Raw genomic sequence first — 16,433 nt, 5'->3', positions numbered from 1 at the left:
AAGTGGACAAAAGGTCAAGCAAATGTAGTCAAAAAGGGTCATCATACGAGAGTTCCAGGAAAAACATTCCAGAGAATCGATCAAGGAAAGTGGAAAGTAAACGTCAAGGAAGGTGTTATAGATGCGGAAATGTGAATCATTGGGCTGATGACCCGGATTGTCCAGCACTAAAGATCATTTGTAGCAAGTGCAAAGGGAAGGGTCACTTCTCCAGATGTTGCAGATCACGTGAAAATGCTATGAATTGGATAGGAGACAATTCTGACAGTGATCACAGTGAGAAAGAAATTCAAGAGGATTGTGTATGCACCATAACTGATGATGATGACGATGAAGAAGTGTTGGAAAGTCCAAGGGCCATGGTGTCTATTGACGGAAATGAAGTATGTATGATGGTTGATACTGGTGCAAAATATACGCTTCTGCCAAGACGATTTTGGAACAAGACTAAACATGAGTTTTTACATGAGACGGATATCAATCCAAGAGCATATGGAGGTGTGAAGATCAATGTTATTGGTTGGCATTGGGGAAAGTTGAAATTTAAGAACAGAGTTGCCAAAGGCAAGATATACATTACTGGTGAAGGGAAAACTGCCCTACTCAGTTGGACCCACCAAAGTAAATTACGAGTGAAAGTTGATTCCACCAACACGGAATCAGTGTTGTCTATAAGTGGTAACAATTCTGAATCGATTAATGGTAACAATGGTATAGGTAAAGCTGGTTTGCTAAAAGTTTTTCGAGATAAAATTGGATGTCTGCAAGGATATACCCATCAGATATTACTCAAACCAGACCAAAAACCTATAGCTCAAAGATTGAGAAGCATTCCGTTAGCCGTACGAGAGGAAGTCAGTAAGGAGATAAGGAAAATGGAAGAAAATGGAATCATAGAAAGTATTGATGCCAGTGAATGGGTTTCACCACTTGTGGTAATAAGAAAAAAATCAGGAAAGCTTAGAATTTGTGTTGACCTACGTGAGTTGAACAAATGTGTCATACCTGATCGGCATCCGTTACCAAATATACAAGAAATTGTGTCTACCATTGGACCTTCTAAAATATTTTCAACTCTTGACTTATCATCTGCTTACCATCAAATCAAACTTCACACAAGTTCAAGGAAATTGACTGCGTTCATAACTCCTGATGGTTTATATCAATTTAAAAGAATGCCGTTTGGATTAGTATCGGCGGCATCAGTGTTCCAGAAAGTTATGCATGGGATGTTCAAAGATACCAAGGGTGTCATTTGCTTTCAAGACGATATATTGATTCATGCTATCACTCAAGAACTACATGATGAGAGACTATTGCATGTATGTAAAAAATTATGCGATGCAGGCATGACTTTGAGCAAGGACAAATGCAAAATAAATTGCACAGAAATTGAATATTTGGGACATAAAATTACAGCAGAAGGAATTTTTCCGAAACCACAATTAGTCAACAGCATTGTGGGAATGCCAAGCCCAAGTAACAAGGATGAGATTCGTACATTCATTGGTATGGCTTAATACTATTCTAAATTTGTCAAGGGTTTTGCCATCCATACTGTTCCATTAAGAGAGGCACTTAAGAAGAAAGTGTTTGAGTGGAATGAGGAATGTGAGGATGAATTCAAGTGTATAAAGAATGCGATAAATTCTGCTCCTGCATTGAAGAACTTTAGTACCAGTGACAAGATTATCATCACTACGGATGCCAGCAATGTAGGCCTGGGGGCTGTGTTGTCCCAAGAGAAGGATGGGCAGGAAGCTATAATTGCTTTTGCATCAAGACTACTCAAGGGAGCAGAGATTTCATATGCCACCATAGAGAAGGAAGCGTTAGCCATCAAGTGGGCATCTGACAAATTTAGAAGCTTTATATGGGGAAACCAAGTTGAGTTTCGAACTGATCATAAGCCATTAACCCAAGTGTTCATGTCAAAGGGTCTCAATAAAGTTTCCAACAGGATGAGAAGATGGGTCATGATGATGCAAGAGTTCGAATACACTGTGACATACGTTCCAGGAATAAAGAATGTGTCTGCTGATTGCTTATCTCGTTTAACTAACATTTCCGAGGTGGTCGATGAAGATGATGACATGGATGTTGTCTTCTGTGTGGAAACTTCTTCCATATCAAAGGATGATTGGGATCATGCCGAATCAAATGATCATAACATCAAGAAATTAAAAGAATTGATTCAAAGTCATGAGTGTATGAAGAAATCTAAATTTGAAGAAGCCAATTTAAGTGCTTTTTGGCCTGTTGCAGATGAACTTTATGTACAAGGGGATTTTATGATGAGAGGAGATAAAGTAATTCCTCCGATGGAGCTTCGTTCAAAGATTATAGAACTAGGACATGAAGGTCATCAAGGAGTCATAAAGACCAAGCAAAGAATTAGGAACGACTATTGGTGGCCTGGCTGCGACTTGCAGATTGAGCGATATATTAGGGAATGTATCCTTTGTTGTGATGATGAAAAAAAATGTGTGGGTTCTAGGCAACCAATGGTTATTACCGACATTCCTAATAGTGCTTGGAGGGATATAAGTATGGATGTGTTGGGCCCCATATGTTGTAAAGGTGTACAAAAGTATTGTTTGGTAGTCATAGACCTCCTCACCAGGTGGGTAGAGGTTTTAATTACTTCCAGTGTCACGGGCAAAACTGTAGTTGATTTTTTATCAAATATTTGTGAGAGGGAAGGGTATCCAGGAAGTATTCTTTCCGACAACGGTACCCAATTTAAGTCTAAAGAAGTGGCAGACTTCTGTAAAAAATTTGCCATTGAGCATAAGACCAGCTCCATTTACCATCCTCAAACTAATGGATTAGTGGAACGCTTTAATAAAATATTGAAAGAAACCATCAGGATGGCTTGGGCCAATGGGATGGACTGGGAAGATGCTGTCAGGGAGAAAGTAATTGCACATCGCTTTACTCCACATACCAGTACAGGTGTGTCTCCCTTTGAGCATAGTAGGGGAAGGAAGGCAAACACAAAATTGGCTCCCATTTGGCTCATCAAAGAAAGTAAGGAAATAGAGAAGAATCTAGTAAATGCAAAAAAAAAAATTAGAGAAATGCAAAAGAAAAACAAGATAAATTATGATAAGAAAGTACGTAGCAACAAATATGATATGTCCACAGCTATTGGTAAATTTGTCAAGGTTTTACTCCCTCCTGCTCTAAGAAGTGGACCATGCAAATGGTCCAAACCCATTAAGGTTATAGAGGCTTTTCGTCATGCTGTCAGAACAGAGGATAAAAGAATATGGAATGTAGAAAGAATTTGGATGTGTGAAAGTAAGGTTCTTAATGAAAAAGAAAAGAGAAATGTAGGGGATAGGATGGATAGAAATGTTAGAATTTCTAAAAATATGAACAGTAGGGTGAAGAGTGATTGTTATAGTTTTGTTAAGAAGAAATGTGATGGCAAATCTGAACAAGCTCAATTTTCTTTGCCAACTACCTCCAGATATGATGGAGGCATGTCCAGATCTGGCAGAGCTTATCGTTTGCCGAAGAGGATGGAAGACTATGTGGAATTTGCATGAACCAGATAGAACTTCTGGTTGTCAGTTTCTGTATATAGTTTGTGAACAATAGAAAGGGAAGGAGATGTGTAGTACGACAACCTCATAGTTGGAGCTGCCTGACCTCAGTGGGACATGCCTGACTACATTACAGCATGTATAATCACAATGCTTGGAATCCAGGAGTTATAAGAGTTCTAGAAGAGAGAGCTGCAGTCAAAACACAACTGCCCAGCTCCCTTTACTGGTAGCAGACTCCCTCCTCCTTTCTTACATGTAACTTGTTTATGTATTAAATACTGAATATAATAAATATAATTACTTTACAATAATGTCTCCTACCGTTATATAAATATATAAATCCCCGTTCCTGTCTACTTCATTCCTGTGGTCATTGGTGGAGTCAGAAAATACCAGAATGTCATTACATAGATGATCACCGTATGCAGAAGGAGATTTGAGAAGACATGATCCATGAATCTCTGAAAAACAGCAGGTGCATTCGATAGACCAAAAGGCATTACTCTGTATTCGTAATGCTCAGAAGGGTACGAAAGGCGGTTTTCCATTAATCACCTGGGGGAATACGAATGAGATGATAAGCACCCCTTAAGTCTAGCTTAGTGAAGATGGTAGCATGTTTTACGGCCTCCAGGATGTCTGGGATCAACAGCATGGGATAACAATCCGGGATTGTGATCTTGTTGAGACTGCGTTAGTCGATGCATGGCCTTAACTCTGAGGTGTTCTTCTTTGATATGAACAACAGCATCAGCTGGGGATTTTGAGTCAGTTATTAGTCTGTTCTTCGCATTGATATGTAAATAGTATTTTAAGGTCTTCTGATCTGGTTCACACAGTATGTACATGCGACCGAATGGGATGGTCTTGTCGAGTATCAAATAAATGGCATAATCATCCCTGTGGTGCAGCTGCAGCTCCTTCAACTGAAGATCCGAGGACAAATCCTGAAAGATATGATAAACCTTAGGAATGGATTAGACATGAGCCACAGGAATGGATGAAATTGGAGGCATCAGTGTGGCAGAAAACCGCTGAATTATAGCTTCCATCGATATACAATGGGCAAGACGATGTTCCGAAGCCAAGTTAGTCCTAGGATTATGGGATAATGTGCCGCATTGATGAGGTCAAAGGCTATCTTTTCCACATGAGAAGCGATGGATAACGCCAATGTTGATGCTGGTTCCGTTACAGGGCCAGACACTAAAGGAGTACCACCCACTCCTTCCACAGGTGCTATCATTGTCTTGGAAATCCTGGGATACATCTGGCCTGAGCGTCCATAAACATGCCAGCAGCCCCACAATCAATCAGGGCCAGTACATTCACCATTTCCCTGTCAGAGAGCTCTATGCGGACACAGAGGACTACCAGGGATTGATCAGTGGTAGGAACAAAAGGTGCAGGGGAACTCAAGTCTTTCTCGGATCGTAGTTCCCTTTATGACTGGTGTGTACCGACTGTCTTGGTGAGGCCATGTGTCAATCACAAACTAAATGTTCCCAAGATGCACAATACATATATAAGCCTTGAGAGTGCCGTCTAGACTGCTCTTCTTCAGAAAGGGGAACCTGAGCCATAGCCAAGTGCATAGGTTCATCCCCTTCAGCATCTGGAGTGTTTGGAATGGGCAGATCGGAAGTTTGACGACCAGATCGCTCTTTTTCCCGTTCCATAAGTCGTTCCTGTAATCAGTAATCAAGGTGCATCACTAGGGTGATCATTTAAACCAAATCAGCAGGTCTAGCCCCACCCCCCTTGAAACCTCATCCTTTATTTCCTCTGACATGTCCCTGAACAAGGTGATTAAGGCATTGTTGGCCCTAGAGGTTTCGGCAGCTATGTGTTTAAACTTGTGATGTTTGATGACACATCTGAAGACCCGTGTTTGAAGTCCAATAACTGTTTTTGGGCAGATACTACCACTTCTTGCTGTCCAAACATAGCTCTAAGACTATTTACAAACCTCTGATGTGAATCCACGATGGGTTATTGGTCATGACAAGTGGGGTTCCCATGCTAAAGCACTTCCTGACAGTTTGGAGACTATATACCCCACCATGTCATAGTTCGAAGTACTGGGCTTTGAAAGAAAACTGTACAGTGCAGGCATCTAGGAATTCCCTCAATTTACGAGGATTCCCATCATATTTACTTCCTGGTAAGGGGTCTGGAGCAATGTCCACTGGGGCTCGTACTACCTCTTCACAGAATGCGATATTCTCATTTTTGAGAGCCTGCACTTCTAAGGTCCGATTTTGTACTGCAGCAACCAACTGCTGTATTTGGCCATTGTGTCTGGGTGTCGCTAACTGTTAAGAGTAGCTAGCCATTGCACTAACCTGGAAGTTCTGAACCTCATCAGTTGTTTGGAGGAAACACCCCAGGGTCCCTGACCTCTTGAGAGATATGATCACAGCAGAAAGGCAGAGGACCCTATGGAAACCCTCTAGGGGGAAAAAACCCTAATCAGGTGACTTGGCAACCTGTGATAAAGCTTCGGCAGCAGTCATGCAGCAATGCAGTAAACAGCGGAGATAGGCGGCGAGCAAAATGAGGGCTGAATGAGACAGAGAGATGACAAGGAGAAATTGGAACATAAAGCAATATCGTTCAGAGTAGTAGGTGAAAGCGAGGACACTTACAGCGCCAGGGCTACGAGAGATGTAGCAACATGTTTGACCATAGGATCCATTCTTCTTTGATAGCTGCGGCTGTGCGGCACATCGCGTGATGACATCAGACGTTGGATTGGGAAGCTAGACCACTGCAGAAGGAAGTGGGACCCATAGAGGAGTGTCCCGATATTGGCAAAAGAGAGCTGCATGGCATTCGCCACCACTGGTGCCATATGGACCAACGTCTCCTCCCGTACGCCTCATCCTGATGTTCTTTCCTTCCTTTCCCATCCTCCTTTCTTTTCCTCTCACTCTCCTCTTCTTGTCCCTCCGATGTTCTTCCTTCTACTAGTATGCTCCGTCTCACTATACTGCCATCCACTTTCTAATTCCCTTCATCTCACAGATTCCTCATCTATGATATTTATCTCCAAGTGCAGCTTCTCTTCGGAAACCTTTCTGCCACCCGGTCGAGCAGTGCAGTGCAGCGCAGCTCCGCCTCAGCTCCACATCAGCTCCTCCAGGCGCATCTACGTGTCAGACATGACTTCAGGGCCAGTTTATACAAAGGCACCGTGACCTCAGTTCCTATTTTCCACCCACTCTGCAAGCTTTAGTAACACTGCTCTTTAAAACTTGTTCATTTTCTCGAATTCATCGTTTCTTGTTAATTGTCATTCGACGTAATGCTGAATCCGGCAAAGTCCTAAGATTTCAAACCCTGCGTGTATTGTGGGCATCAGATGTCCATTTCGGATAAGTGCCACATTTGCCTTTACTGTCTCGTTGAGGGCCACAACATGCATGATTGCATGTCGTGTCAATTGATGAACCCGAAAGCGCTTCATGAGCAAGAAGCTAAACTCTTTAGCTTCCTCCACAAGGTGAGAAATGTCAAAACTAACCTGCTCGAGGTTGGCAGGCATGGGCTTTGGCACAGAGGAACGATCCCCAGTCCTGAAGGACAAGAAAAGAAAAAGAAACACTGCAAAGGGTCTAGATCTCCTGGCGGTTCTTTGAAGCACCATTCTTCTTTGTTGTCGAAGAAGAGGAGCCACTACTCCAGGGATGCCCCCGATTCCACAGGTACCTTTTCCCACACAGTCCTCTACTCCTGAGGAATGAGAAGCATTACAAGTACCCCTTTCTTAGGCCTGGACTTTCCCACTGAGAGTTTCACCTGTAGGGCTTGGGGACATAGGGCCTATTTTCTTGGGGGAAAGGATACAGCTGAACCAAGCCACTGCTGCTCTGACCTTGGATTTGAGGTTCGCGCCTGCGCAATGTGGGGGGCACGGGCACCGGGCGCCAATCATTAGGAAACGGGACATACCCTACAAATGTGCAGGTGCCTGTGGAGGCTCCCGGGCCATGCAGTGCTCCATTGAGGAGCTGTCAGCCTGCATCCATTCCTCAGCAGCCCTTTGCGTAGCAACCTGCTGTGACTCGAGGCTGTGGCTGAGCGCAGCAGGCCTGAAGAGGTAAGGATTGGCACATTTTTCTTTTTGTTTCTGGTGCTGTTAGAAACCAGAAGGTGTCTCACCCTCTGGTTCCAGTGCATCTCTCAGGTGGCCAGGGCATGGCCATCGCCTTTGGATCCAGACCCTGGGGTGGACCAGTGCGGCAAGGTCACCTGGGTGAGGGATCCTCGGTGAATGAGAGTGGGATACCGGATGTTGAGCTGCGGTATCCCTCTCTTTCCTGTAACACCTTTACCCCATCCTCTCAGATAGAATACGTAGGAACTCTAGCTCCCCCTTTCCTGCATAAACACTTTCACACGGACAGCCCGCAGCCCGCTCTGAGAGAAAACAGACTAACACCCCAGCAGTATACCTGACTTGTCCCAATACTATGGTCAGCCGATTTTAGGCAATTACTGACCGTCACTCACACCTGACTTCCATTAAGATTCCCCACACAAATAAAAGGTGTTGCATGAAAGCACACTCTGAGCCAGGTAAAGCACGCAAGGAAAGCTCAGTTTTGAGATGGCAGCTGAATGAGAGAAGAAAGACAGCAAAATAGGAGGGGATTGTAAGAAGGGAAGTTCCCTTGGCCTTTCTGACAAGGAACTGTTACTTTCAAGAGCCCTTGAGATCAGAAAGCATAATAACAGGAAACCAGACTGAAGAATCCTGTATTGTGTGTTGGAGATACCCGGGGCCCTCCCATGTCAGTAATCAAGGCGGGGAGAAGCAGCAGCCACTGTGGTACCGTCCTTGGCTCCAAGAATAAAGAAGCATCATTGAATTCAACACAGCCAGTGAGTTGGAGAGACTTTATACATGACTGGTCTGTGTTGAAACCAAGGTTGCAAGCAGCAACGTTGTATGGCAAGCGCTGGATTGAATATTATTAAAACACGTGTGATAAAAGACGGAAGTGAAGTTGAACTGCTGATGAGTGATTGAACTTTTAAAAGCAAAATATGATACCTTTGAAAAAGTGGTACGGCACCGTATGGTTCCTTAATCGAGTGTCTCTTTAAGGTATCCAGCTGAGAAGTGGCAGAAGTGAAAGTTAAAGGGTTGTATTAAGAAGAGAACAAAGAATTGTGAATCGAAGAGGTCCCGCAACGGGTCAAGCAAAGTTCTGCACACAGTTGAAAGTCTTTGATTTTGATACAGTAAAGAAAGTTTGAAAATTAGATACATTTGGTCCGAGCCTGGCAGAGGGAGACCAATTGAAGGTTTTGTGTTAAAGTGCGACTGAGCCCGGGGGAGGGGGACTCGGGGTGAACAGTGTATCACCAGAGAAGTTTTAAATATGAGAATCCTGAGGCGAAAGAAACTTTGAATGTTTGTGTGTCGCATCAGGCTTGCTTATATAAGAGACTTTGAATGGCAACGAGACTTTGGCACAGACTGTCCTGACAATTACATTTTTAACTGCATCCTCGTGCTAGAAAAGCCAGTGTATGTGCTAAGATTGAGTGTGCCGCCTTGTCCTGTGCTGAAAATGCAGGGAAGGGAAGCTAACAGCTCAACTATCCTGACATATCATTTCTTGAACACTTTTCTTTTGTATAAACATTTTTTCCACACCATTTGTATTTAGAAGTAAGGATTGGCAATAGGTTTTTTAAAATAGGCCCTTTTATTTTGCCAAGACACCCCTAGGACTGCGTTAATATTATTTTATAGTCATGGCTTGCTCCCATCTTTAGATTATATAGGCAAACCAAATTGAAGTTCACTAAACACCTTTAAACTGTGATCACTTTTATCTGTTTTACTGTTTGATACCATGCATATTGCTCTATTCGAGGCAGGACCTTCACCTTTCTGCCCCCAAAGGGAAAGGCATTCACACACCACATGTCTTGTAATAGAACCACAGTGCTCTGCGACGGCAGATCCTGAGGAGGCATTCAAATTGACTATTTCCATTTGAAAACAACACGAGTACTGCTGGGAGCCAAAACAATAGCGCAGCATAAATTGCTCAGGTAATCTATCGCATTACCTATGCTGTGAATGGCCCCCAGGCAGATTTCCCACAGCTGTGTTTCTTTCCCAGATCTCCAATTTCCCGAAGGCCACCGCTTTGCCGAGCCATCCAACTGTCTTTATTTATTTTATTTTTTTAGCCCAATGGATCTCGCATCAATTGCAGGACAGATGCACAGGCACTATATATGATTCTAGCCATGTAGAATAGACAGCCTGTTAATGATCCACGTTTGATGCAAAATCAACAGGATAAACGCAGAGCGCTAGGAACACTCTCTGTAGGATGGCCATAGAAAAATATATAAGCAAGTAACGACCAAGCCCTCGTTCTAACTCTCCAAAATTTGTCAGAGCAGCTACGATTCCAGGTTGTGGCACATAGAGAAGGGGACATGATTTGTGACACATGAGGCGGTGGGAAGCTGGACCAGACAAACCATTGAAAGGCAGAAGTTCATATGATAGGTTATTTATAACGTGCTTAACACCCAGAGGTTTCTAAGCGCAGACCCGGGGATTGAACCTGTGTGGCTCCGTGACGTCTTGCTTCCAAGGCGAGCATGTTGCCCCTTGGCTTTCCTCCCGAATCCGCCAGTGCCTCTGACCTGGTCCAGCTTGTGCCTTAAGAAACCAGGAAGGATGGTTTCCTGTACCGGAGGCACAAGGCCAAGAGGAAGACAATCATGGTGGTGCCCCTCCTGGATGATGTGTGGGAGGAGGGCCTACCCCACTTGAAGAACCCTTGCACGGCTCCAGCCAAGCGGGATAGGCTGGAGAAGAAGTACCGGGTACCGGATTCCACACCCAGTGCCTGATGTCGCAACCATTGCCGGATTCAGTGGTTTTAGCGACCGCGAGGAGGTAATCAAACCCGTCCTCATCATCCTCAGTCCCTCGTACAGCGAAGGTAAGAAGTTGAACGCCATGGGGAGGGAGGTGATCTACACTGCGTTGTCCACCATCAAGGTGGCCAATGCACTGGCAATCCTACCCAGGTACGACTGGAAGCTGTGGTACAAACTGGGTCAGATTCTGGAGTTCCTCCCCGACGACAAGAGGATGGGGCTGATCGCCCTCTTCCAGGAGAGAGAGGTAGTGTCGGATCACGCCATCACAGTGGCACTGGACGTTGCCAACACAGGGTACTGGCAGATGGGGAACAGTGTCTGCCTTCATCACCAGGGCTGGATGAAGGCCACCAATTTCTGCCAGGAGGTCCAAACGAAGGTACTGCACATGCTTTTTGACAGAGATAACCTTTTCTGAAAGGTCATCGACGAGTCCCTGCAGGCCATCAAGGCGAATATGGAGACGGCCTGTGCCCTGGGCACCCTCCAACAGCACCATTCCCTCTTCCGTTCCTCCAGAGGAAAGTCGGGCAGGTCTTCGAATGGTTTCTCCTTCTTGTACAGTCGGCCTTCCAGATCCACGACCCAGGAAGCCCATAGCGACTGTCCCCAGGCCTATGGGGGAGGAGGACAACGTTGTTGTCAGCAGGGCAGGGCACCAGCGCCAAAGCAAGCCTGGACCGGCCAAGACGTCTGCTCCCCCCGTGCACCCCGGTGGGAGACCAGCTGACGAGGTTCGTCAGCGTATGGAAAAGATCACCACCGACAGATGGGTGCTGAACGCTCTCACCCAAGGACATAACCTGGAATTTCAGCAGAGGTGTCCGCGGATCCCGCCAGGGCTGGTACATGCCTCCATCAAGGTACATCTGGCGGCTATCTCCTGCTACACCAGGTCACCAGGAAGATCTTCGCTTTGGTCCCATCGACTCGTCAAGGAGTTTCTCAAAGAACTTTTCAGATCTTTCCCGCCAGTGAAGGCTCCTGCCCCAGCATGGGAACTCAGCGTGGTTCTGACAAGGCTCCTGGGGCTCCCTTTGAGCCTATGCATCAGGCCCCTCTCAAGTTCCTCTTGTGATAAATCGCTTTCCTTGTGGCCACCACCTCTGCCCGGAGGGTAGGTGAGATCCAGGTCCTATACTGCAAGCAACCATACCTGACTTCCCATGAATCGAGGGTGGTGCTGCGGACGCACTCCTCTTTCATGCCAAAGGTTCCGTCGGAATTCTACCTCAACAAGCCTTTGGTGTTACCTAATTTGTTTATTCCGAAGCCTTCGTTACTAGCTGAAAGGGCCTTGCACTTGCTGGACATTGTTCGTGCCCTGAAGCTCTACATGACACGCACAAAGAGTTTTCGAAAGACTTCACAACTGTTTGTGAACTTTGGTCCTGTGAACCATGGGAAGGCCATATCCAAGGCTTCCATTTCAAGGTGGCTCCCTGGCTGCATCATGCACTGTCATCAGTTGGCGAACTGACTGCTGCCAGCCGTCTTAGAGCTCTCTCCACCAGAGCGATCGCTGTGACAACGGCGTTCCTGTCTGGTGTGCTCCTGCTGGGCATCTGCATGGCTGGTACGTGGAGGTCCACGCACACCTTCACACAGTTATGCTGCGTCGACAGGGATTCCAGGGAGGAGTCCAGAGTCGACAAAGCAGTGCTGTGCAACCTGTTCGCTTGAGGTGAGTCTGATCCAGAGGTAAAAGTGAATTACTTCTGTTGAGCTTTGCAACCTCCCGTGGTTTGGTAATGTTGTACTGCTATGTATTCATTATTCATGAGCATGCAAATCCATGCCAGACCCCATGCTGGAGAAGGTTTGTTACTTACCTGGAACTATTGTTCTCCAGTATGGGTCTGGCATGGATTCACATACAAACCCTCCCTCTGACCCCTCTGCGGCTCTTCTTGGTCATACTGACACTTTATATGCTTACCAAATCTGAAAATGGCTGCCAGAGGAAGGGTTTAGGGAGAGGACTTCATTGGATGGGGGAGTATGACTCATAGGACAGTAGTTGGTTTAAAGGAGAAATACAGTTTGTGAGTGAAAGTGAAACAGTTTTTCTTTTTACCTAGGATTCCCAGCCTGATGACACGGAATATTCATCAGCATGTGAATCCATGCCAGACCCATGCTGGAGAGCAATAGTTACAGGTAAGTAACATAAACCATCTTTACACTGGAATGTTTATCCATGTAGTCCTTTGCAAATGATTGTTTTGTGTCTTTGGGCCTCATTACAAGTATGGCGGTAACAGAATGACTGCCAATGTTCCCACTCCAACATACTACGAGTATGGCCCTGGAGTGGAAGTAAATCCTCCAACTGTCAGCTGCAAAATCGGTAAAATCGGCGGAATTACCGCCAAAAAATCCTCAGTGTCCTATGAATCTCATACAAAACGGGTATTTACACCACCGCCGCCACTTGTAAACTGGCGGTAATACTACTGGACCAAGTGGCGGTAACAGTATTTGAGTTGGCCAGTATGCTACCCAACTCGTAATTAGAACCCGTTGTTTAAGAGTTCTGATCTTTGAATGATCAGATTGTGCTTCCTTTATAGAAACTTTTCTAATACAGTTAGTAACATTAATTTTGCGTGGTCATTCATAATTTTATTAATTTAGAAGGTGTTTAATTATATTTGAACTGAGCAACCCCATTCGTTGTAAGTAACCATGCTTTACAGTGACTTATTCACTAAATAATCTGATGCTAAGGAGGGGAAGCCAGTTATACTCTCAACCATTTTAATATTCAGGAAACCAATGAATTTATATTTGTAAATACTTCCCCACCCAATCAGAAGGAACGTAATCTACCAGCTCCAATTCATAGCCACGCCACCAGAACCATGGCCACATCTGGGCCATACAGTTGACCTACCTTTCAGTGTAGTATGCTACTGTATGAGCTGGGAAAAATCTTCTAAATTCATTAAGTATAAGAAAATATCCTGTGATATGTTTTGTGCACTATCCACTATATCTCCCAAGGCTTGTGAAATCAATAGAGGTTTATTTAATTAAAGAGCGTTTTCCCAGTATTTACAGAATAGCTTTATTTAATTTAGTGCACTTCATGGTCATTATTTAATGCTTAATTCCTGTGATGTGGTGCACGACTAAATGGATGATTGTTACATTACCTACGAATCTTATCAAATTTTCTTCATATTACTCAACTTGACTCACCTCTGTACCCCTGCAAGTTCATGGAACTCAGACAGGACGTTTCGGCTCGAGCTTATGGGATTTGGACTGATTGCATGGGTTACTGATATTTTTATACCACAGGAAGAAGAATGGTAACACATTTACCATATTTAAAAGGGTCAGAGTCAATGCTGGATATTTCCAGGCTGCGGAATCATCTTCTATTTATGGTGGAAATTATTAAAATAATGGAGTTAGAGTTAAGTAATCAGAACATTTCTGGAGGGTTTCAAGCTTGGCATTGTAATTGAGGTAGCTATCTGTGATCGGTGTATGGTACTCGTCATGTAGAATAGATTTTCAAGCAAGAATTGTAGACCTTATTTACACTTACATGGATCATATGTAGAACAGAGCCAGCCACTATGAGCATGATTTCTTCTTGTAGGTCCAGTTTGACCGGTACCTTGCAGCTCCTGACAACCTGTTAATGGCTCAACTGAATTTCCTACTGAGTGCCACAGTCAAGTAAGTTTTTAGAGTTACATGCTCTCAATATTTCACAATACTTCTTATTCAGAATATTGCCGGTTTCCACGACAGTGTTTGTAAAATAGTGCGAAACAAACAGATGATGTTTGTGGTTCAAGAATTTCTACATTACTATAGTGCAATATTAAGACTAATTTAGGTCATTCTCTCGGTCCTCTAACTCCCAGAGAGGCCAATTCACATTCAGAATGTGGCCCACAGTTTCCTTTCACATTGAGAATGACAAAGACAATGTTACTTACCTTCTGTTTTGTTCTCTCTGATTGATACAGTATTACTCCCATAAATTATGTATCCATTTTCCCAACTATGCTGCTAAAACACTGCTTATAAATTATTCTGGGTTCCGTTTTATTTTCTATGTGACATTTCTATTACTCATTGCCTGTGACCAGAGAAACGAGCATTGTCAAAGATCACAGTTTTGGTGTTTTTTGTAGATATGGGAGAGGCATTTTGCAGGCACTGCCATTATGGTACTACCTGGCCACAAGGTGGCAACATGCTAGAAATGGTGTGATTACCTGAGCCTATGATAGCAGTGCCTGGGAAATGCCCAGATAGTGGGTCGGAATGGCCATAGGGATGAGCATGATCATGATCATGGGCAATACATGGGTGATATATAGCCAGATACCCAAAAGCTATGTGTCCCTCCTCAAATGTCATCTCCCTACTAACTGTACTCCACTGCATCATTTCGAATTGTAGGTGATGCTTATTGCGCCACCTAATAGCAGAAACTGAAATGATGGAACTATTGGAGGATAACCCATAGAAGATTCCTCACGCTGCCTGAAAAATGGGACCACTTGCTACTCAGGGACCACTGTAGAGACTATCTGCAGTCTGACCTCTGAAATGTTACGTTAATATGCTTGCTAATTCTCATTTGTATATGAAAACACAGGTAAACACGTTCCTTTTGTACGTGCCTTTCTTCCCGGTCCGTTTCCGGACACACATTAACATTTGAGTAAGTGTACTAATGTTTTTTCTTATTTTCTTTGATATATTTTCTTTTTCTTTCCCAAAAGCAAGGTTAGACGCTGAACTTTAGTCTTGTGTTATGTCCATAGGAGGCTAAGTCTTTATCTTTCTCATAGAAGATTAACAGTGGCACAGATAACCTTCTAGCTACATATTTACCAGTATAGTTTCTGATATGACTGTTGATTCATATGAACACACCTACTCTACATAGATTCTGATGATGAATTTCCTTTTCATTGTTTCTTTTGTGTTTTCGCCCTTTTTTCATTGTTATGTATTTGTATATCATACCATGTTGATATGTATACATTTCGACATTGTGCTGATGTCTGCACAAAGGGTGCCCTGAAGACGGACTTAGTCCGAAATGCATAGGCATACCCTGTCATATCAGCACTGTCCTCCTCAGTCGAAGAATACAATTCTGTCGTCTCTTTTACCATGAAAAGTTTCATATTATTCAGCACAGACTGTTTGTTTTCAAAAGTCTTGTTAACAGATGGTTACCTTGCACCAAGCTCATTGAGCATTTATGTTGAGCACACAGCTATTACTGAGATTCTAGGATAAATGATGCTACATTAACCACCCTATTGCCCAGGGTTTTTGCCGCAGTGCTCCTTAGAACTTCATGTTGACTTACTTTGAACATACTTTGTGTGTTCATTTTATTTAAAACATACAGGTTGGTGCCCACCTTCCTCAGTCTCAAGTTATTGTACGATGTAATGTTGGATGCATGAGGGACTTGAGTGTGGGCTCTGGTGCACTCCTGGAAATGTGATGGCTGATTTGCCCGGGGATCTCTATGCATCGTCTTCCAGGTCAAACTCCAGAATGTTCATTCTGTAACTGCCAAGGCTGAGTCAAGTGTGACATAGTCAAGGATAGACTGTGAATGTTGTTTGTAATGGAAGATAAAGGAATGGAGTAATCAAACCAGCATGGTAAAACTGAAAATGCCTGCCACCTTGATGTAAAAATAAAAAATGTTACTTGGTGTTTGTACTAAGTCATGTCAGATGACGGACTAGGATGGTTTGATACTTTCCTAATTAACAGATCTTCTGACTTAAGCCGCAATGGCCTTCAGACCAACTTCATTCCCTTGAAATGTAGGGCCCCCTTTAACTTTCCCTATATAAACCAAATGTTTCCATAAATTGCTCTCCAAGCCCAGTGTTGGTTTTCACTGCTGCACAGATCATACCAAACTCTTTTTTGAATTATTTGGAGACAGCTCTC

At 43.9% G+C, this 16,433-nt stretch overlaps 1 protein-coding gene across 2 annotated transcripts in view; it reads left to right on the top strand.

Annotated features, from left to right (window-relative positions):
• Positions 1-16,433, top strand: part of COG6 (component of oligomeric golgi complex 6) — a 1,358,763-nt gene that overhangs the window by 1,132,307 nt on the left and 210,023 nt on the right. Inside the window, exon 18 of one of the 2 annotated variants that reach the window (XM_069639705.1) lies at positions 14,092-14,171. In XM_069639705.1, coding sequence (XP_069495806.1) covers positions 14,092-14,171 — 80 coding nt within the window. Of the gene's footprint in view, positions 1-14,091; positions 14,176-16,433 lie in introns of those variants that run through there. The other variant, XM_069639707.1, reaches the window with a different exon arrangement.

This window comes from Ambystoma mexicanum, chromosome 7q (genome assembly GCF_040938575.1).
Source record: "Ambystoma mexicanum isolate Mex_15411 chromosome 7q, UKY_AmexF1_1, whole genome shotgun sequence".
NCBI lineage: Eukaryota > Metazoa > Chordata > Amphibia > Caudata > Ambystomatidae > Ambystoma > Ambystoma mexicanum.
This window is presented reverse-complemented; position numbering and strand designations above follow the sequence as displayed.